The sequence below is a fragment of the Rhinolophus hipposideros genome (genome assembly GCF_964194185.1).
Source record: "Rhinolophus hipposideros genome assembly, chromosome: 2".
NCBI classification, from domain to species: Eukaryota; Metazoa; Chordata; class Mammalia; order Chiroptera; family Rhinolophidae; genus Rhinolophus; species Rhinolophus hipposideros.
This window is the reverse complement of record NC_138048.1, coordinates 24673012-24697359: the sequence shown is the minus strand read 5'-3', so window position 1 is coordinate 24697359 and position 24348 is coordinate 24673012. Positions and strand designations below refer to the sequence as shown.

The following is a 24348-nucleotide window of genomic DNA, read 5'->3' as shown; positions in this document are numbered from 1 at the left end:
TCGTTAAATGATGCAAATAAAGAAACATGGCAGAGAGGCTGTTAGACATTTTCCGAGCATCGAAAAAAGAGCTCAGACTATGCAGGATGGCATGCACACTCGTAATATAAACTGTTGCCGCACTTTATTCTTTACTACCAGCAAACTATTGTTTATACCACTGTGGCAGTCATGGGACTGCCTTCTCGGATCTCTCTGCTGCCACGTCTGCAGTGGGCAGACAGCCTCCAGCTGCTGCCCCTTTAAAATCCACCGCAACCTCATGCACAGGCCATGCTCTCTTCAGTGGTTAAACATGGCAGGGGACTGGAGCCAGCCCATGTCTGCCCAATGCCGGACTCATCTAGGGGCAGGTTTCACTCTGGAGCTCCTCATCAGAATGGCAAGGCCGTCAGAACTGCATTGTTGTCTGAGACTTGTCCTCCTCAACCCTCTTCTTTCTCTCAGCCTCCTCAGAGATGCTGACCTACATCTCAGTCTGAGGTGCTGTTGCCCTCTTTCTGCTCCTCCCCTTTTTATCCTTTATCTGTATTTCCCCCTTTAAAGCTCTTGTAAATCCATCTTAATATCTGCTTCCTAGGAGACCTGAACTGTTACCTCTCTACCCATTGACTACAGATCTGTGAATAGTTTGTAAAATCACTTAACCTAGCGATTCAATAATGTTCCATAAACATATAATAATAACTATCTGATACCTTTCATGTTGTACACTGTGACAACTTATAAAGAGCATCACGGTCTACATTCTCCAGTAAATTTTAGCCAGTATATAAAATAAAGGTCACTGAAACTGGGAGGGGAAACATGATTGAAGAAAGAAGTCTCTGTTTCCTTTTCTGTCACAGACAGGATTAAACTAGGGCCTCTCTACAATTTCCTCTAGCGCAAAATATTTACGAATCCCAGAGACTATATATAGCACATACTCAGATCAGATCATTTTGTTACTGAAATGAGCAAACATTTGAATGAATAATATGGATTAAATGTTATAGAGTTGTTTAATAATTCTACGTGGCACACTGTTAAAAAATTGATATCTATTACATGTCGTAGAAATTCAATTTAAATATATTTTCCCACAAGCAAACCACAACCCATTTCAAGTCACTTCCCTATCTAATCCATCCTTCAGCTTTCTCTCCTTAAAACAGACTGGATAGTTCATTCTCCTGAACCAACGTGCCTGGATTTGTACTTACTTTCTGTGTGCCATTATATGATATTGTGAGGATTAAATGCGTTAATAAAATAAAACACTTAGAACAGTGCCACACATATAGTGTTTAATAAATGCTATATATTTTTATTATTTCATTTCTCTGATGGAAAACTGGCAGAAGTACTTATATTCTACAAAATTATAAATGAATGTATAATTTTAATATACATAATTCTCTATATAATGACTACATTCAATATTTGTCAGGCTGTCTTAGTGTCCTATAATAGGGTCCATGAGATTAAAGTTGGTACCGACACACTCATTAAAAACCATGACAAGGAGGTGGGAAGCATTCAGGAGTGCTAACTGAATTGTTCCTGAGGCTCATCTTCTTGGAGAGTAATATTCAATAGAATCCTCCAATTCCAAAACTCAGCTTTATCCCACATATCTTTGCTCTTGAAATTCCTTAGATGTTCAAATCATGTACTATTATTTAAACACAAAACACCCACATACACACATATAAACTACCTACTGAGGTGGGATATTGTAAGCACTTTACGTAACTAATGCAATGAACATAGAAACCTTATTGAGGATATCCTGTCTGCTCGCTGAGGGTTTCCAGACAGTTGGACTGTCTGCTTCACCAAACAAGCCATATTGTTGGCACTTCTGGCTTTGGTGGACTTTGCCTTTACTCTAGGAAACCTCTTTGACTGCTGCTTTCTATGCTTTCTGTGTATCTTAGTTTAACATCTTTATTTCTTAATATGTAAAGTAGCTGCACTGAATCAGTCGTAGTCCAAAATCTGGGGCTTGTAGGCTCATTGACCTCACTTATTAGCCACGCATCCTCAGAAAAAAAACACAAAACATATAAACTCTGTGTCCTAGACCATCTATTAAAACAAATGAAAGTATCTGAATAGCTTGCAGAATAGGATCAAATGAAATGTTTATACAAATGCTATATACTGATACATAAATACATGGGTTCTAGAATCAGACCCATCACCTACCAATTGTGTGATTTTTAGAAAGCTTACTTAACTTCAGTATGCCTGTTTCCTCATTTGTGAAAGGAGGATGGTAATAAAATGTAAAACACTGATACATAAAAAGTAAGACTTTTTAAAGCACTTAAATATATATATATATGCTTCACTGTGCCTCCCTATCTTTACTACAAACCAAGATCAGAAAATGTTACCTAAACTCCAGCTTAAAACACTGTACTTGACTAAGAAATATTTACGTGTGTTATGAATGAGAACTTTTTATATACTTTTTAAAAATAAAAACCAGAATAGCAAAGTGTTAAAAACCTTAAACCCAAGTCTTTTTTTAATATCCATTAAATATCAATATATACCAAATAAGAGTCTTAAATCCTTAGCATTTTTATGAATATGTATTTTTGATTCACAGTTGGGAATGTGCTTATGCAGAAGGTCAACTTAAATTTTATGTGGATTTTCAAATGCACAGGTGGTCGGCACCTCTAACCCTCAAGATGATCAAGGGTCAACTGTACATCATTATGATTTTAAAAAATGGAGTGAGAATTGATTTTGTCCTTTTCCCCTTATGACAATATGTACTTTTTTTTTTTCTCATCTATAAAGTTTGGAAGATTTCTATGGTGAAGAAATATGAGTAAGTTAATTTAAAAAAATAATAAAACCGTGTGACTCAACTATAAACAGAGAGTGGGATGTTAAAAAGTTTGTATTTTTCTTTGTATCCTCTTTTCATCTGCTCTCTCTCAATCAATAGTACAGAGTATTGCAAATATAAAACATATTTGGCAAAAATCCTAAGACTGTAGTTTTTAAATGGAATATTTCTTAGATTTCAGACACAGAAGCCTTATTAGAAGTTCATGTATAACATAAACTTATTAGAAGTTTATGTATAATAGCAATATCTGTGATAAATCTGGAATCACATTAGAATTTCGGAAATTTTTATTGTTACAAATTTACTTATCATATAGGGTTAATGATAATTAAGAACATGCAAGGTTAGATTTATGTTCCAAAATATAGATGAACATAATAAAAGTTTATCTAATGGGGAGCTGACTTTCCTGCCCTCAATATACCTAAGTTATATCACAGGATATAATAAATATTTGCTTTTTCTATAACTGTGACTTAGAGTCATTCTTGGTAAAATCAAATATAGCTTTGTTGTTGTTAGTTCTAATAACCATTTAAAAGTATAAAAAAAGGCAATCTACAAGCATTTCACGCTAAGAAACTTTCTTTGCACCACTTAAAAGTTATTTTAAAAAAAAGATTTAGAATTACTAATGTTAAATTGCAGTTATATTTTGTTATTGTGTTATCAAAAGTTTTAAATTTGTTTTAAACATTGTTCACGTGACTTTCATGGTGTTTTACAGCATTTTGTTTCCAATGTCCTTAGAGTGGTTTCCCCATGCGCATTCCATCACAGGAGGATTTGGAGAAGGCTAAGAGTATAGATTTGTGTATTAGAGGATGGCAGCTTCCTCTGAGTAGAATTATCAGGTTTCCTCTGTGAGCATATGATTTCTAAGAACACTAGAATCTCAATAGCTTGCAGCATGTGTAGCTTGTTATTATAAGCACCATATCTAATTGTCAGACAAAAAGTGTGCCATAACATACTTGCTTTATCATAGTAACTTAAGCCATTTTTATAATTTTTTGTTAATCCTGAGTGTTTCTATTAGGTATGAAATTTGGGCATAAAAAATATTACCAAACCAAAAACAATATATTTTTATATCATGAACAAAATATTTAGAAAATAGGAAATATAGGTGTCAGGGGAAAATTACATATTTAGACAGTTCAAAAAGTTGACTGGGCTTCCTTTTAGTGGAGGGCTGGCCTATGTTAGATACCCCTGGGATAATCTGTATCTAAAGGGTGTTAATCTTTGATTCTTTCTAAGCTATTTTACAGCTGTGTAGTTGAGTTGAAAAAAAGTTATAGTACAAGATGTACACGATTTTTCCACGATAATTAAAATGACACTTACTAGAGATATAATTGATATGTGCTATAGAAAAGATGACCCCAATCATTACATTTATTTTTCTATAGAATATTAACCAGTTTGGGACGTATTAGCAAATTTATTTAAATATTTCTGGTTACACACACACACACACACACACACACACACACATACACACACACGTGTATATATGTATCTGTTCTTCAAATTTTAATTTCATATTAGTCTCATTAATTTATAATTTAAATAAAATACTTGTCATTTTATATGAGCACCATAGTCATGATATTACCTTTTTGAAAATTATATTTTATCAGAAATCTCTTCTAATATGAAGCAAATGCATTCAAAGTAAAGAAAATGCTTTGGGGGAAATGTTTGCTAATTGTAGGCCAATTTTAGCCAAATTTGGGGTCAAACAGACGGGACTATTCAAATTGCTTGTGAATGTAAATGAAGTGATAAATCAGGTTTTAGGAAATCGTTCATCTCTAAGTGCTACAAGGTTGACTGGGTTAAGGATTAAAACAAAATTAGGATCCTCATAGATCAGCGAGATCTTTTCCTTTTTTTAATTGTAATTTATTGGCTCATTCATTCAATGGACCTGGAATATCTGTATTAACAGGCACTGGAAGTGTGTTACCATACTAAATAATGTTCCTGAAAGCAACTTAGGACTAATAGAAAACCGGAATCACTCCAGGCATTAGAATGTGTTTGATTTATATAAGAGAAAGAAACAAACAAACACATGCATATCCATACAAACACAAATACCCAGACCCAATGCTATACAAGTTGTTAAGTGTCCTAAGCAATGTACTTTTGATTTATTACATTTAGTTAAAACCTAGAGAGAGTGAGAGTGAATTATCAGACACCTTTTCAACAGCCCTCCTCCCCATACACTACACTGAAATAGTACATACAGTCTGGACTAGTTTCGAACTCAAACTTGCGACTGTTGCTCCCATATCCAGCTGCGGTCCGGGCTCGGATTTGGAATACATATGTAGTGTCAGGCTTAAGGCTACTGATGGTAACATTTGTGCCTCTTGCCCTCAGAATGGTGTAACTTGTCTCTTGTTCCTGCTTTGAGGTAAGAAAAATCATGTTAACATCAAATCTTCCCAATGTATCAAGTGGTAAAAAGGTGAAGTGTTCATAACCAATTATTTTAAATCTTAACACAGAACGTGTAACAGATAAAGAGATATGATAATCATTTCATTCTCTAAAAATATTTCTTAAGATAAAAATATTTACAGAGTTTCCTAATTTGGATATGATAATTTCTGTCCTGCACATAAAGCAGGAAAAGTTGGTTCTTCATTCTTACCAATTAGTGAAAATCTGAGCAAAAATCTGTGCTCTTTAAAGCCAAGGCTGAAAAAAAGCTTCAACCCAATTAAAAGAATAAATTTACAAAGAGGAAAATACCCTTTTGAATTCAACTTAATAGGAAAGCTCTACAGATTCTCAGATAGAAAACATTCTATCAATGGTAAAATATTTTTAAAAGACAAACTTCTATACATAGCTCTACATGAATAACTTTCTCAGCATCAACTATATTTGCATTGCATGCAAGTCACAGTGGTTTAGTAGAACTCCAGATCAAAGTCTAGAACTATTTCCCCAAAAGGATCTCCTTTGGGAGATTCACACTGTGTATTAAGAGATTCACTCTACACATTAATAGTAAAATCTTTTTGTGTCAAACCTTGTTTAAAAAAATGGCTTTGCACAGAACTGTGTTTTTCCTCTAACATATATTAATATATACTGAGCACTTTATGGGTTGCCTGATTTTGAGCAATGATGGAATGTCCTTCCACCATTCCATGGCGGGGCCTGGAATAAGTTATATGAAATAATATCGTCAACCCAAACTAAATAGAACATTGCAGAAAAAAAGTTGTAGGTTACAGACACTTTTCAGTTAAAGATGCTGGTTATGTATTAGGTAGCCTTTGAGTTAATATAAGAAATAATGAAGAGTCAAATATATTTATTTTACAGGAAAAATTATTTCATTTGATAAAACATGCTTTGAGAATATATCCAGAATTTGGTTTTATTTATTATCATTAGTGAACTAGACAGTCAAGAAAGAGAGCTCAAAATCTAGTGAAACATTCATAATATTGCAAAGAAATGTTTACGCATTATGCTCTTTGCACAATTGATCATTGCAATGATTCTCATGTCTCTAATGATCTGTTGTCATGTAGAGGGAGACCGGGAATGCAGGGAATACATACTAAACGAGGAGTCATGGCTGTCAGGGTTCCAAACAGAGACCCAATATTTATTAGCCGTGAGGGTGTGAGAAATTCAAATAACGTCACTAACTCAATTTTCTTATTTGTTAAAGAGCCTATTTTCCTGCTTTCTCAGGATTATCAGACAGCTTTAAGTTAAATAATGTATGCAGAAGTGTTGTACAAATATAAAGTTCTATGTAAACACACAATTTATTTTTAATTCTTTGTAAACTGCAACCGATACACAAATATGTTGTGTTCATATTAGTAGCTATAAAACCCCTCAACTCTGATAATAAGGTTTGAATACATCTTGCTTTCAAATCTCACCATAATTTATAACCAGGAATAAATAAATGCTATTTAGTGATGAAACATCACAGCCTAAATTCTATTTATAAATAGCCATGGACCTATTGTTTAATAATTTTATTACTGAACCTCAATTTTATGATGTGAGGCAGACTTACACCCATCCCCATCATCTAAATTTCCTTGGACAAAGTCAAGAAAGCTTTTCTTCATCAGTTTAATTTTTACAGGGATTTTGTTATTAGTTCAGTGTTCCTATCTGCATTAAATGAAATTCATGTGAATGTGAAAGTTAAGTAATGAGGCTCAAGAAAATGAACTAAGGGATAGTTCTCAACAGGGTAAGGAATCACTGTAAAACAGTTGGTAGAGTACAGATGTTGATGTAGAAGGACATAAATGTCATTTCTAATGCCACGCTAGCTGGTTTAAGTTTGGCAGTGACATCTCTGCTGTGGCTTATTGCTGTAGAATGGGGGATATTCTACACAATAATTTCTAAACCCCTCTCTACCTGTAAATCAAAAGTATCACATGTCCACAGCTTTACACAGAGCTCTACCACTTCCTAGCAATGTCACTGGTTTCTTTGCAAAAGCACAGCTCATAAGTCAGTGACTTCTTTCCCTACACTTCCTAACCCTTTCCCATCACCTCCTCACCTTTTCATAGTATTTGACCTCGTAGTCTAATATGATCCCATTAGGGTGTTCGGGTTCTTGCCAGGACAAAGAGATGCTGTTTCTAGATGTCCGATCCTTCTTAATTGTCATGATAGGTGATGGAGCTGTAGAGAGAGGATGGAGGGGATGGTGCGAGGGGACAAATTAATCAGGTTGGGAAGGGTGGTAGGAAGAGCACGGAGAGAAGCAAACAGCAAATGGAGTCTATCATTGTTCTAATCTTTGGCAAGAAAACACTATTTCCATTTCAAAGGCTCTTGAGTATTAATCTGGCCCCATATCAAACCTCAGCAGCTGGATTATAGCCCTGGTACATACAGGCCTATGGAAAATGAGCTGAGATTTTCAGCTGCTCGTGGAATAGTGGCAAGTGAGCAGATGTTTTCAATCTGCTACTCTAATGTAAGCAATGAAATATATTTGATATATTAAAATAAGAACAAAACATCAGGACTACCTATTTGTTATAATGTTGCAAAGTTATTAATGCCAGATTCTTCAGCTCATTGATAACATTTTCATACATAACCCTGTAAGAGGCCTGGAATCCGTTAGGCATAAGGAGTCCCCTGGTATCTGTAGGTAACAATAATACTCAGTGTATAGTAAAATAGATAGGATTTTGAACATGTAGTAGAATATATTTTGACTTCTGACAAAATTGTCTCATGAAAAAAATATACACCAGGAAACAACAATCTTCTGCTTTTATATTTTTATTTCTTTAAAAAATAATAACTATCAGGGAAATGATTGCCATTTGTATCACAACTCTTAAGCTATATTTTGGGTGGTGACTCAATATTTGAATTATGAATTATCAAAAGTATAGATTATGAGTAAAAAAAGCATCCGTTTGAATCAGATATCATAGGGTCACCTACATTTCTAATGGGAGATTAAATATATTTTAAGTAATATCCTACTTCAAATCCTTCCATTAAAAAGAAAAATGCATAGTCTCCGTCCATGCACTTCTGGTTTCAAATCTCAACACTGGCCAACTGAAATATCTTACTGGAGGTTCAGTGGCATTCTTCTCTAACAAATGCAACAAAATAAATTACAAACATGAAAAAAACAAATATCAAGAATTCTTAGGTACATTAACCGTTAAATTGTTTATTGCTAAAGGACCTATATTCTTATCGAGTTTTCTCAAATCACAGAGTCTTAGAACCCTGTGTATTTGTATTTCCCACAACAGTTTATCAGTAGCTTTGCTGATTTAATGTTTCTGTGATTATCACATGCCAGCTTTTGTATACCCAAACTCTCATTTAAATTGTTCCTATTGATAAATGCCTTTCATTTTTATTTCTCACTTTAAAATAGATTTTCATTAAGCTTGCCCTGTGACACTTCATTGGAAATTGTAAACTTAAACAAAGAATTAATTGCGATAATTTTCCCATCCTTTTTTTCCTATTATTTGTAAAATCTTCTTATGAATTCTTTTATAATTAAAGCATCATTGCTTTGATGGTCTGGGAATGATACCTGATTTTTTGCCAAAGGAAAATGTAGGTATTGCTTTTCTAATGGAAAAGTAAATTCATTTTCTTATTCACTTTTTCTCCCATTAATAATCAATATCCTCATCATTTATCATTCACGTTTGATTTTCTTTTTCTTTTTCCCAAAATGGCCTCACAACACCCCTTTGGTGGCTTGCTGCTCTGAAATTGATTCTAAGAAAAAGATAATTTATTTTGGCCATATTTAATTAAAATTTTATAAACATACTCACTGAGTTATAAATAAATCTTTGTTAAATAATTGAAAATTACTTTTTTTATTAACACTAATACTAATACTTAGAAAATCAATTCATGATCCAATCGCTAATAGAAAAAAATCAACTCCAATGTCCTTGGATCCAAATTTTGCTTTTTGTACAAAAAATAAATGGAGAAATTTCACTAATTTTCCTGCTGAAGTAAACTCATTAATAAAGTAACTAAGGTATTCTTACAGAGCATTTCAAAGAAGTTGAATGTTGGTAAACTTTCCTGGTAAACCCTACATTCATTCCATATCACCCTGAAACTGGTTTATTTTTCCTAGTTGTTAAAATACATTTTTCAAAGAAGTTTTGAAAATTACCAGTTATAGCATTTCTCCTTAAAGAAAAAGAGAAAGTAATCCATTTCAAAGAATAATTGTGAGGAGGATTGTATTAACTTTTTAATGGAAGCTATGCAGGCTGTTTGGGGATCTGCCCAATTTTACTGCTTCTGCACTGAGCAAGACTTTATAACTGTTGAAATTCTTCAAAAGTCTTTGAGCAAGCTGCAGAGCCCTGTAGGACTGTAATAAATAGCCTTTTGTAATTCCACACTTACTTAAGTAGAGGCAATTGCTCGAAGCTTGTGCCATCTCTAAGTTAAATGAACCTTTTCTGATTGCTGCTTTTAGGCCCCTTAAGTCATTTGTTCTGCTCTTTTAATATACGCCCCTTGTGTTGGCTGCATTTCAGTAGTTTCACCCCAGTGCACCAGCTGGAATCCTGTTACATTTAGGTAATGCTCATCAATATTTTAATATTAATAAATAATTAACAGAAATTGTTTTTCTCTCCCTTAATAAATAATTTTAAGACATAATAAAACACTGCAGAAAGAGACAGATTCTATAAGCACTCCACTGTATCCACACTCTCTAACAAGTTTTCTAAAACATTTTGAATTCATGTCCAGAAGTATAATTTATCCATACTTCCTCATGTGCTGTAATATAATTTGTAATATTAATGAGAAAGTGATATGGATTATGTTTCTTTTAGTTAGTTTTCAGATATCAAAGAATGATTTGTTCAAAGAACTAATTTCCAAAATCCACAGAGATTCCTTAAATTTATTTTCTTTTCTGTACAAAAGAATGTATATCATAAAATAGTTGTGATTTATTTTATCCTTGTTTCCCGTTTTGCTTTTTTTTAAATTTGTGATTTGAAAGATTGGTGGTTAATAGTTATAAGGAATGAAGAAAGAAAAATTATCCTAAGACTCAAGAAAAAGCTCAGAACTAGATGAAAATTTATAGAAGGAGGTGGTGGCACAGATTTTTCTGGCAAAATGCTGGTGTGTAAGCTCCAATATCCCAGGATAAAGAGTTTTAATTTGCTGCCTCTTTTATATACCTTAAATGATACAAATGATTCTCTTATTAGGAGGACGAAATTGACACAGGTCTGTTGCAAAAATGGTCCACACATTTATGCAGTTTAGTAAATGGAGCGTTTTGCAGGAGAAAAATAAAAAGGAAAAAACTAATAACAAGAAAAAATAAAGCAGTAGGAAGGTGATAATTCTTAACAAGTGAATGGCTCTCTTTAAAATAGTGCCGTAGTGTGTAATATAAATTTTTGTTGTGTTGGTATTTGAGAGGGAACAAATATTTGATTTTTAGCTTTTGCTGTTCTGCATACAACTGGACATATGTGCCCTTTGGAAAATAAAGGAGACATAATAAAGAAAATTAAGTTAAATGTATTATATTTTCACTGAAATATTTCTTAAAAGAATACAAATAAAAGAGATAAATAGTGAACGTTAGGAGGGAAATAGTTAGGGAGACTCATGAATCACACAGTTAATCATCCTTCATGAAGCTTTCCTGAACTTACACTACACTACTGAAAAGTTCTGAACATGATGAATAGTAAAAAAAATAATAATAACTTGTGGTGTCACACTGGACTTTCTCATGGCTCTTTCAATGCATTCTTCTTTAAAATATTTATTTGGTCATGACATAGGACTAGACAGATAGTTTCACCCCATGTTACCTAGTAACATGTATTGTGAAAGCTGGTATCAAATGCTTTCCAATTTCTGTTCTAAGGAGACGAAACTTTCTGGGAAGAAAGGGTTGAATTATTCATTGGGTGTTTTCTTCCCTAGTCTTAAGCCACTACAGTGGTAGCCTTGTGAATTAGAAGCATGCAATGACTTGTCTAGAAGGCAGGGAGACATAGAATTATAACCTATAATAGTTGATGATAGAACCTCAGTCATTTATTTATAGGAAGGGCTAGATAGTTTGTCATTATCAATGTAACCTAAGCCATTGACTGCATCTAATGAAATAATAATAAAAGCTAATTAACCATAAGGAAGCAGAAAAATTAGGCTAAAATAGTTTGCATATAAAGGGAACAGGTTAGAGATGGGGCTTGTATATTTCACAATTTGTATGAGTACACTTGGCACTTAGGCATGCAAAATCTACTAACAAACATTGGAAGGGATTCCTTATTTTAACTATGGTGTTTTTAAGCTACATTTACCATTATTCTACAATGAAAATATGACCCATCCTTAGAATCAGGAAGTCAAAACTTCAAAATTCAACTCCTAAAGGATCTGGTTTGGTTCGTTTGTTTTTATTGGGACTTTCCTCTTTCTAGGTTTGGGAATTTCTAATGAACCTCTGAGGTATCTCTGTGGTTTAGACATTGGATAAGTTAAAATAATAACAAAAAGAGCTCAGTATTTCTTTGCTAAGTGAGCCAAAGCTTTTAAAAATTATCTCCATGGGAAAATATCACGCAGTAAATGGTTGAAAGATTTTTCCTTTGAATCAGACATGCCTTTGAAAGCATTACTCCCTTACTTTTTATTTTTTGTACCATTCATTCTGATGCCCACTTAAGAACATTTACTTCTCAGTTTTTTTCAGAAATGAACACTTCTATTAAATCTAGAAACACTGTTGGGTTTGAATTATCATAATCATTCATAGCTTAATGTTCTCCATCTCACCACCCCTACCCTGATTTTCCCCACCTGTCCTTCTCTGGAATTTCCTGCTTTGGTCCCAGGACTCACCATTTATACAGTCTACCCAGTTTAAATTTCAGAATTGTACTTCTTTATACATTCTTCCTCACCAATAACCATTCATGCCAATCAGCTCCAACATTTGAGAACTAATGAATTTTCTTTCTACCCAGTTCATTTTCCATCACTCCGTTAGTCCAAACAAACCCCTGCCATTTTTCACATACATTGATTGGATTTTGTGCTGCTCATCGCAATATTTTCAGAACTCCAATTTTCTACACATTTTGATGATTTATCATTTTATAAAACAAATGAAACTTTAACCTCCCTTCTCACAAATCTAATTTCAAATCAGTTTTCCTAAACTTGTTAACTAAAAACTATGCTTCAAAGCAAAGGTATTGGAATCCACATTTTTAAGATGTTGATATCAGAACGCTCTCCGGATCACACATTTGGGGAATTCTGGACTATGATAGAATCGAAATTTTTAATATTATTATTTAAGACTTCTCAGAAGACTGCAGCACACATACTAGTTTTATCATTTATTGTTCTCCTTTCAAAACTAAAGTTCTAAAGACAATTCCTTTGGTCATCTTTTCACAATGTGCTTGCTGTTCTCCCTGTCTGGAATACCCAGTCACTTCCACCTGAAAATCTCTTTCATACATTTCCTTAGAAAACCATTGTTAATATATTTCCTTCATAAAGCTTTTCCTGAGTCCCTTAGGAAATAATCAGCTCCTTCCTGTTCTGATTTACAGGATAGTTGATCATTCTCTCTTATTATTTAGCCTACTGAATTGTGTCATAACATCGTCATTTGCTTACCAGTGTGTCTTCCCACTAGACTGTAAGTCCCTCAGAGTCTTTGGTGCCTCACATAGTACCAACCTTACATAAATCTAATTATATAGTTTGATTAGCTTTGTAATAAAACATGCAGTGTATTTTGTGGCTCGTTCCTGTGAAAGATAAATTCTATTTAGCTTCTGATGTTAAAATAATAAAATCCAAACCAAAATGAAAATTATAATATGCTTCATGAAGAGACTATTTTCAATAAAACCATGTCATTCATTTTCCATAGTAAAAAAGAAAAGTAATTTCCTCAACTTAATCAATAATGCTGGGAAAAAAACGTTTTCAGACATATACATTGAAAATAAATTTTGGTGTAGTCTTCTCAGTTCTAATTTCTAGAAAACCCTAAACATTTAATTATTGAAATTTGAAGACCCCAGAGTAATTTTAAAGATTCAAGAATGTGGTTACAATTTATAATCTCATTCCCATTCATCATAGAAACACACACACACACAAAACAATAGTGATAGAAGAAGGGTTCTATTCATTGATGTTCATTGCATGGATTTATCAAGATGAGATTTTGTTTTTCATTTTCTAATTGATCATTACATTCCTTATTTTTTAGCATTAAGTTCTCTTTCTTTTAATATCACTGAATATCCTCACATAATCAAAATAATCTTCAAACATGTTGTTTAAAAAGTAATAGTTTTTCCCTCCTGTTTTTCCCCTTTACTCTCATATTACTACAACTGTGGATGAAAAACATCCAGCCTAAGAGAAAGCTTATGAGAGTTTATTTGAATCACCAAACTGATGACATTTGCTGGGAAGCAAAATCTCAATGTATTGAGAAAAATGTTCCATGAAATGAAGGTTTGCAGCTTATTTTATACATCAAATCAAAGGAGGAGAGTTACATGAAATCCACTGGTAATAGATTAAGGAGGTGGAAGAAAACAAAGCTAGGAAATCTCTGAGATAGGATACAAGTAAATTGGAGAGACAGGTACTTCTTTCATATAGGTGGATACAGGATAGTTATTATAATAGTTCATATAGAAATGTTAATCAAGGGACAGGAATAATAATGAGGAATTCTGTACTTTTCTTCTCTGATCTAAACAAGGGATTAATGACATTCCAAGGATGTCATTTTAGGTGCAAAAAGAAAATAGACAGACCCACTTAGAGGCACAGATTAACTTTATGAAGGAAGTTTTTGAGTAAAGATATGACTTCCTGCCATGGCCCACCTAGTAATGAAATTTTTTATGCTCACGCCATCTTAGTGGTTATTTTCAGTCTACTGAGCTTGTCAGGTTTAATATGTGGCCCCTTTTCCGTCCACATCACACATTTCTGCCACTTTTGGTGACCACATGCGTGGTCTTTCCCACCACAAGTGATTCTGTGACACAAGCTGGGTGTCCCATAATTTAACTAAATTCTAACACTGTCAGATCCCAATTCTAACACTGCCAGGATAAGGGTTCAGTTCCCTTGAGCATGCTCCACACTTCAGATGCCAACGCAAGTAATAAGTCTCCAGGTTACCCACAACTTCTGTTCATTTGGTTACTAATTGGAGGTTCCAACACCCCCTCCTTGGGTTTGGTTGATTTGTCAGAGATGCTCACAGAACTCAGGGAAACCCTTTTACCAGCATGAATGGTCCCAAGTCCATGTGCCCAACTTCAAAAGGCCAAAATTCAAAACATTGGAGTAAGGAAAGGTTTATTAATTGAGAAGGCGCCAAACAAGAAGATGGGAGACCTAGGGATACCCTAAATCCATCATAAGAAACTACAGAGTTCAGGCTTATTTTATGTCAAGGAAAGGGGAAATAGGATGGGCAGGAGGTACAGACCTCTGGGTGCCAGCTGCGGTCTGAGGAAGATTGTGCCTATTGATGAGAGTACAGTGGAGAGTCTCTTGCAAATCTTTGATAAACAATATATATGTTCTTTATCTCTTCAAGCCGCAAGCAGAATTCATGTAATGATTAGCATGTCTATATGCAAAACAGCCAAAGTTATTAGCTTGAAGGCTACAGGAACAAAGCAGGTTTGAATAAGAGGGAGTCAGAGAGGCAGAGAATTTCACTCTGCTACACCAGTTTATTAAAGGATATGATAAAGGATACAGTTGAACAGCCACATGAAGAGATACACAGGGCAAAGCCTGAGAGGTCCCGAATGTAAGAGCTTCAGTTCCTATGGAGTTGGGTGTATCATCCCCCCTCTCCCATGTGTGAATGTGTTCACCCAGCTAGAAGCTCTCCAAATCCTATACTATTGGATTTTTTTTTCTTTTGCAGAGGCTTCGTGACACAGGCATGATGGATCATTAACTCCATTTCCAGCCCTTCTCCCTTCTCATGAGAATGGGGGGCAAAGGCTGAAAATTCCAAGCTTCTAATCATGACTTGGTCTTTCAGGTGACCAGTCCTCAACCAGGAGCGATCCAGGAACTCACCCAGAGTCACCTTACTAGAAAAAACACACACTCTTTTCACCCAGAAAATTACATGGGGTTTAGGAGCTCTGTGTCCAGAGCTGGAGTCAAAGAAGAAATATTAGAACAAAAGATGCTCCTAGCTTTCTTATCATTTAGGAAATTATAAGGGTTTAAGGATCTCTGTTCCAGGAACCAGGGGCAGAGACCAATATATATTTTCTATTATCTCACATATGTAATATGGCTTTGAAAATCTTTGGGGATAATCATAGGTTTCTAAATATAATGCTTCAATGTGAAAGGTTAATATTGTTAAAGAGCTATTTTTAGAACTCTTGTTGTCCATTAGCAATTGATTAATCTCTGTCATAAGAAATCATGTAAATAGGAAGTAATAAAGATTAGGGCAAATGAAGTTTTTATCTTGACTACTTGTCTTTGAAAAATGCAGTATACTGACAAACTATCATAAAATGTTGATATTCCTAGACAAGTTATGGACATCACAGCACCAGTACATTTCAGAAAACAATAATGTTTCTTGGATTTGCTGAGATGTTCTACAATATTTTTCTCTCTTTAGGTCCTCTGTGGAGCCATAAGTGTTTTCAACATGTTTGAGTTTCAGAGTCTAGTGAGCCTCATCCAAGGACTTCATGCATTAATATACAAGGCAATGGGAATGATAGTGGGTTATTCATCTAAGTGTATGTGAGTGTGTGTATGTGTGTGTGTGCGTGTGTGCGTGTGTGTGTTTTAGCTGAATGTTCTTTTTTTATACAGATGGTATGATGATGCTGGAGGGTCTGAATGTGTTTTACTCTTAGTGTAAGACCCTGGAATTGAATTAAATCTAGGACATTCTTTTCCTTTATCAGTTGCACATGAAATGTAAAGAACTCTCAAAATTCCTAGACAGATAGATATTTAGCTATGCATTCCTCATTTTTAAATATGCAAGACTCTTTATTTCTAAAAATACATACTTCACACTTCTAAGTATTATCCTGAGCCTAAATTTAGAAAAATGCATTCCAGAGATAATATAAACAATCCACATGGAAAGAATAGAATCTTTCTTCCCAGAGAGCCAAAAGTTGTTTGAGAAATTCCTCACTTCATTAGGCTTTCAAATATCTCAAAATTTCCAAAAGATACAGCTTGACTCTGTGAGTAGTAATATGTCTAAGTACTGTGTTCAAAGTTCTCTTTGGGTAAGTTTACTAGTTATTGTATTTAAAACATTTACTTTGATGGGATTTTACGATTTCAAGCTCCCAACCAATATACCATTGTTTTAGACAATACCCCTTGCTTGTTTGAATTCAGCGGTTTCCACAAAATAAAGACAATAAAAGTAGAAAATTTAAAACCAGAGTTTATAATAAAAAATTAAATATAATTAATAAATATCAAATGTTGGGCAAAATAAGATAATATTTTACACAACATTTTAGTGTAGGCAAAATTATTTTATACTAAAATAATCTTGGTGGCTCCAAAGATGGTTCCAAAACTTAAGGGCCAGCTTATGAATGCAGCTAATATAAACGTGATGGTGAAAAAAACGGTAATGGCATAAGATCAAGCCAGATGAATGCAGAGCAAATTTCGGAGTAGCATTAGGTTAACCACATTGTGCATTTTTGTTTGTTTTGTTTTAAAGCACTGCTGAGATAATAGGTCTGTTCTGAGTCATTCAGGCATACAGCTGCCACTTTCCAGTCTGGGACAGTTGTAACGAACTCTGGATGCTGGTGGCATTCTCTGTGGAGATTCTGACAAAGGGCTTGCTGCCTTCTTTCTAATTAGCTGCAAGAGCCGAGAGGTACAACTAAAATACACCTTCAGTCCAGAAGAGGTCTGACATCAACCCAGCTTGCACTTCACAGGTAACGATAGCGAAAACTAGTCTGCAAGGTTATGCTCTTGGGTTGCTTGGTTCATGTGCTCAAGCAGGACAGAAAGACAATATAATGTTCATGTGACATTATATTGGTTATGTTTTATTTAGAAACTAGACACAACATGTAGTAGTCATAAGTAAATTAACTTTTTATTGTTTAATATAACTATAGATGGAAAGGGAACACTGATAGAAATACTCTACATTTTTTTGTTTTTTGAATGGGGTAGATATATTTATCAAAAGTCGTTGAATCTTACAATTAATGCAATCCACTACATATAAAAGTTACCTCAACTTAAAAAAGAAGGATATAATTGTACGTCACTGTATTAACTATGTTTTCTTCTTTTCTGTCTTCTTGAGGCTCTGACATTGGGAGCTTTGCTGACAAGAAGGACCAACGCTCCCAGGGCTAGCAAATTCTTCAAAATAGCAAAGGCTTTACGTCTGGACTCTCTATTCTGTTCCATTGATCTATGTATCTATTTTTATGCCAGTACCATGTTGTTTTGATTACTGTAGCCTTGTAGTATAGTTTGAAATCAGGTATCGTTATACCTCCCACTTTGTTCTTATTTCTCAAGATTGCTGAGGCTATCCGGGGTCTTTTATGGTCCCATATAAATTTTAGGATTATATGTTCTATTTCTGTGAAAAACATCGTTGGTAGTTTGATAGGAATTGCGTTGAATATGTATATTGCCTTAGGCAGTATGGACATTTTAACTATATTAATTCTTCCTATCCATGAACATGGAATGTGTTTCCATCTATTTATGTCTTCTTTCATTTCTTTCTTCAGTGTTGTATAATTTTCTGAGTACAGATCCATGCCTATATGCCCATCTAATCTACGACAATGGAAGCAAGAATGTACGATGGGGTAAAGATAGTCTGTTCAATAAGTGGTGTTGGGAAACCTGGACGGACACATGCAAGAAAATGAAGCTGGACCACCTCCTTACACCATATACAAAAACAAATTCAAAATGGCTTAAAGACTTAAATGTAAGATCTGAAACCATAAAATATCTAGAAGAAAATATAGGAAGAAACTTCATGGACATTACCCGGAGTAAGATTTTCACTGATATATCCCCTCGCGCGAGCGAAGTAAGAGAAAAAATAAACATGTGGGATTACATCAAACTAAAAAGTTTTTTCACAGCAAAGGAAACCATCAATAAAACAAAAAGGGATCCTACTCTATGGGAAAAGATATTTGCCAATGATATATCTGATAAGGGATTAATATCACAAATCTATAAAAAACTTACTCAACTCAACTCCAAAAAAACAAACAACCCAATTAAAAAATGGGCAGAGGACTTGGGGAGACATTTCTCTAAAAAGGACATACAGAAGGCAAGAAGACATATGAAGAAATGCTCAACCTCACTAACCATCAGAGAAATGCAAATAAAAACCACAATGAGATACCACCTCACTCCAGTCAAAATGGCTATTATCAATAAATCAACAAACAACAAATGCTGGCGCGGATGTGGAGAAAAGGGAACGCTAGTGCACTGTTGGTGGGACTGCAGATTAGTGCAGCCACTATGGAAAACAGTATGGAGGTATCTCAGGAATCTGAAAATGGAACTACCCTATGATCCAGTAATTCCACTCCTAGGCATCTACCCGGAGAAATCCAAAACTCCAATTCAAAAATCTGTATGCACTCCTATGTTTATTGCAGCACTTTACACAATAGCCAAGATATGGAAACAACCAAAATGCCCATCGGTAGATGACTGGATTAAGAAGCTGTGGTACATTTATACAATGGAGTATTACGCAGCCATAAAGAAGAAAGAAATCTTATCATTTGCAGCAACATGGATGGATCTAGAGAACATTATGTTAAGTGAAATAAGTCAGAAAGAGAAAGACAAGTACCATATGATCTCACTTATATATGGAATCTAAAGAAAAGACTATGTGAATGAACTAATCAGAGACAGTTTTGGGGACGCAGAGATAAAACCGAGAGTGGTTAGATGGGTGTGTGGGAGGGGGTTGGGGATAAGGGGAAAGGTGAAGGGATTTGGAAGCAGCTGGTAACCACAAGATGGCCTCAGGGTTTTTTTTTGAAAATTAATTTGGGGAAGGTATTCTATAATGTTGTAAAGATTTTGTTGGGTATCCAATGGACATGCGTCCTATTTGGGAGACCACCTCAGGGATACTGTGGATACCTGATCATGGCATTGTACATCAGAAGCTAAACATTAATGAATGCCAACTATAATTTTATATATATAATGTGATGGTTCAGTGTGAGGTCGGAGGGATAGTGGATGGGGGGAGGGGGGTTCACAGTATGAGGGATATAAATGATGAACGTCTAAGTATTACCTTGTTTTGTACACCTGAAACTAATAAATAAATAAATAAATTTAAAAAAAATAGCAAAGGCTGGCTGAGGAGTGTGTTTTTCATATACAAATGAGTCTACCAGTGGGTCCAGCAGGCAACATCCCTCACTCTAATCATACCAAGGCCAGGTACTAGACAATGATAACTATTCCCTATATCTCAGAGACCACTCAAATTATTCAAAGTAAACAAGCCTAAGGCTACTTATTGTATCTTGCTTTGCCTTTCCCATTAACCACGATAAAGACGCTGTGCTTTCCCTTTGCTTCCTCTGCCTCCTGCCTGACCCTGGTACAACTATCTCTGTGTGGCCTCCAGGGTGTGGCATTCCTTCTTCTCTCAGGAACTTGAACAAACTATGTTTCCCAAAGCAATTATCTGATCTGTAAGCCTCCGCAGAGCTGAACAATAATAAAACCTACATCTTAAATCAATCACAGTCATAGAATATCACGTAGAAGTTTTTGCAGGCAAGTAAAAGATCTCTTCTTGACAGAGGTAATGAACTACCTCAGGAAAAATCGGCACACACATGTTCTTGCTGTAATTTTGTTTTTGTCTCACTCTTTTCAAAAGCAGAGACCTCCATGGTGTACTCTCTTTGATGTTTCACAACACTCAGTTTCAGCCAATGGAAACTTTGATAAAACATCGTTGCAACCCATTATGCTATTTCATATATACATACTTCTGTGCTTATAGGCTTACTTTCTGTTGAGCTCCTGTGTCTCTGTTCATTGGCCCATGATTTTAGTCAGATTACATCATTAGTTAGATACTGGATACTAAGTCACGAGTTAACACACTTATCTGGACCTACTCCTACTTGGTACCATTGAGGCCCATGGTGAACAATTTTGTTCAGCCTTTGCTGGATACTTTCATTTTTACAATAAAAGGAAAACAAGATGGAGAAAATGATACCACAGTTATGTCAGTACAGAGTTCTTCACAGCATCATATGTAAACCCTGTTGTGGTAGGATCAGTTGGGGTCTGTGTCATAAGTAATAACTTTAATAACTTGAATCGAGGTATTAAAATTAGAAGCACACATGCAAACACATACGCACAAACACACACAGTTATGCATGCATTCATTTGTATGAATTCAAGTGTGGTCCTATGATAACTTCACTCTCACTTACTTACTGCATACCTCCTTGATTGAGCGAGGAATTGATTTACTCCTGAAGGAATGACCATTGTCCTTATAAGAATCACATGCATAAGTGAGCAGCCATTACTTTACTCTTCTCTGTTGTATGAATCTTGGATTTTTATAGTGCATTATCTCTCAATAAATGTACACCATAGAAGTAACTGTTTCATCTAAATATTAGTGATCCTCTTTGTGGAAGCAGAAAAATAATGTTGAGAAATTCTGCTTAGCATATGGCTTATACATGCCTAGCCCATGTAGCTTGTATAGGCCCAGAAATTCTACCCCAAGTGAAACACAGACTAAAGCGGGAGGGAGGTCCTCTTTTGAAATCATGTAGGTCGAACCCTTCCTTTAGGGAAGTAAAAGCTCAAAACTCCCATAACAGGAAATCTGCGAAGTCTGGAGAAACATTTGGAAATCGGATTTTCTTAATTAGCTCAGAGCTATCCAATTTACTTTCATATAAAAATACTCATTGGCTTGAAAAAAAAATGGGACAAAGGAGTATTCCAAAAAAAGAGAACATTTAGATGGGTAACTACCATATATAAAATTTAAAATATTTGATTACCATGAAATCATCTTTCTGAGCAGCCCTAATTCCACGTTACCTTGATGCTGAGAACTAATTTTGTAATATAGATATATTCTTAAAGAACACGTAGTCTTTATTTGTTAATTCAAAAAATTTAAGTAAAATAAGAAAACCTTAAATTCATTTCACAATTTCATGAGTCCTTACATGCATACTACATCTCCTTAAAGTATTCATCCTAAACCCATTATCTAATTTCAATTAAAATTAAAAAAAAAATGTAATAAAAAAAGGTTGTGATTATTCACTTCTTCTAGTCTAGCTATCTAAAGGATGCAGGTGGGAACATGCAATTTGAGTGTACTTGCAGAATTATGCAAACAAAATGCAGAGACTTACAGAGTTTCTAAAAGCCATCATGCCTGCAAAGTTTCTATTTTGGTTGCAAAATTTGCCTTGTTCATGCTTGCACTTAATAATACTTCCCTACCTCTTTTTCTCCCTGATTCCCTCTTCCTACACTCTGTATCAGTTGGTTAAGAAATGCAAACATTTAGCTGCAATAAATAATGTTTTATCCAAACAGAGATTCTTAAAAGTATATGCAGAAAACAAAGGGGAAATTGCAGAGGCAGACTACCTGGTGTTTAATTTCCGTGATGCCTGTGGCTTGACCTCGTTAGTTTCAGGCGCAAGATTAATTTATGTAAGTAATTTTTGTCAAATACCTTTTTAGCTAGCCATGAATTTTGGAGCTCATCTTGTTCTCACATCTACCCAAATAAGGAAAATGCATAGATACATATTTTTGCAATTATGTAAACTTCACATAATCAATCTTAGACTTTTGAGAACTGGAGCAGATTAATTTTTACATGCACAATAAAATTTTTAGCACATTAACAAAAAAAAAAAGCCTTAAGTTGTTCCATTTTTAGATTGCACAAGTAAAGTTAAAAAGAAAATTATGTGGATACAAATATAGTAATACTTGTTACTTTTAAGCTTTTGGCTTTCATTTCATTGTGTGTATTTAAGTTTCCTGCATTTCTAATTTCTAATAGCTGACAGAAGATTGTCTTTAGTCTACACAGAGCAAGAATTCTCAAACAGAGCTGTAGAAATGAATTTTTACAGGGAGATACTATATTTTACGTAGGTTTGGAAAAATTCTAAACATTCATTCCCAAGCTTGTGAACTAAAGTTAAAGTCACTTTGTGTTGAACTTTACGAAAAACTGAATCCAAAATAAAGACTCTTAAATTAGAATTTGTGTTAAAAAATACAATGAAGGGTTCATAATCATTACTTATTGGGGGGATAAAAATATTCTAATAGTGATTTATGGTGATGGTTGCCTCAGTTAGTAGTTAGTAAAAATTATCGAAAAGGGTAGATTTCATGGAATGTAAAATACACCTCAATAACATCATATTGTAAAATACACCTCAATAACATTATATATAATATATTCATATATATGTATATATATATATATATACATATATATATATACATATATATATAATATATATATATACATATATATATATATATATCCTGAAAAATAAAGGTAATATACATGGTTTGTAAGTATTGAGAAGTAGTTAAATTAATTGTATGGCTTTGAATTATTTTGATCATTTTACTATATTCCATATGTTCCTTTTTTCTGTGTTCCTTTTTTCCTTTTTTCCCTAATTATCAGGGTTTTTTTTTTTTTTTTTTTTTTTTTTTTTTTTTTATTCTGTGTGAAACTATTATATAAGCATTATGACATTTTACTGGCCTGGTCCTGGTCTGTCAGATTTCTTCTGAAATTGAAAAAATAATAAACCAAGGATGATTACTATCCACATTACACAGTTTGTGGTTTGGCTTTAGAAAGTTTTCTTCAAAATGCACCTACCTGGAAATTTAAAAAAAAATAAAAAAATTGAGAGAAAAGTGCTAGAGGCAAACAAACCTGAGGTTTGAGAGGTCTGGCAGTCCATTCTCCAAATACCACTGGGTTTTCCTACCCCTGCTAAATTCTAGGGGGCTCACAGTTGGTTTTCATATATGTATTTATGGAACTATGTATATATCTTGCTTTCTTGGATGGTTAAAGTGTGGTACTTTTATTTTTTGTTAACCTTAGGAATAACTATCAAATTTATCTTGGGCTATAATGGCTTAGTATAATCCTTTGCAAGGGGATCCTGAAATGAGAGTCCTGTAAGACCGGACATTGGGTTCTAAACAATGTATAAAATTTGCCAATGGGTATGTGTGGGATAAATATTCCATTACATTAACATATGTGTCCAATATAAACTACCCAACGTATAGGCAATTACATGTAATCAATGTAATGTTTGTGTGATCTTCGTTTATAAATTTAAAAAATGTATACCGACAGGTAGGGAAGTACTTTAATTCACACTAACTTGCAATGAAATGGTGGATCATGAAATCAGATAAGAAAAATATTGATCCAAGTGAAACAAAAATTTGAACAACAAAAACAACAAAAAACCATGTCTTTGTTACAAAATCCTTAGCATTTAAGCTTATAATAAGGGAAGTGACTACAAGAACAACAGTCACAGAAGGAAAATTGTGAGAAAAATTTTCCAACACATTCCATGAAAAGTCAGCAGGGCTTTACAGGAAACAATCAAGTGATTGTAGAAAGAAAACATGCAACCAAAGAATTTATTCAGTTAACATCTATAATTTAACAAAATAACATATGTTCAAAGTCACTTTTGAAGACAAATTAAAAGGCCCTTATGGACTACAAATTGCTAACTACCAATGTTCATTTAAAGAAACAAGGAATAACATTGATGACAAACTATCCTAAA

The 24348-nt window shown here is 34.2% G+C and overlaps 1 protein-coding gene across 1 annotated transcript in view; it reads right to left on the bottom strand.

The window, feature by feature from the left end:
* EPHA3 (EPH receptor A3) overlaps positions 1 to 24348 on the bottom strand; it is a 357328-nt gene that overhangs the window by 68448 nt on the left and 264532 nt on the right. The window contains exons 6-7 of the mRNA XM_081078199.1: positions 7428 to 7552; positions 5116 to 5278 (exon numbers count right to left, since the gene is read on the bottom strand). Of these exons, the coding sequence (XP_080934325.1) occupies positions 5116 to 5278; positions 7428 to 7552 (288 nt within the window). The remainder of the gene's footprint in view (positions 1 to 5115; positions 5279 to 7427; positions 7553 to 24348) is intronic.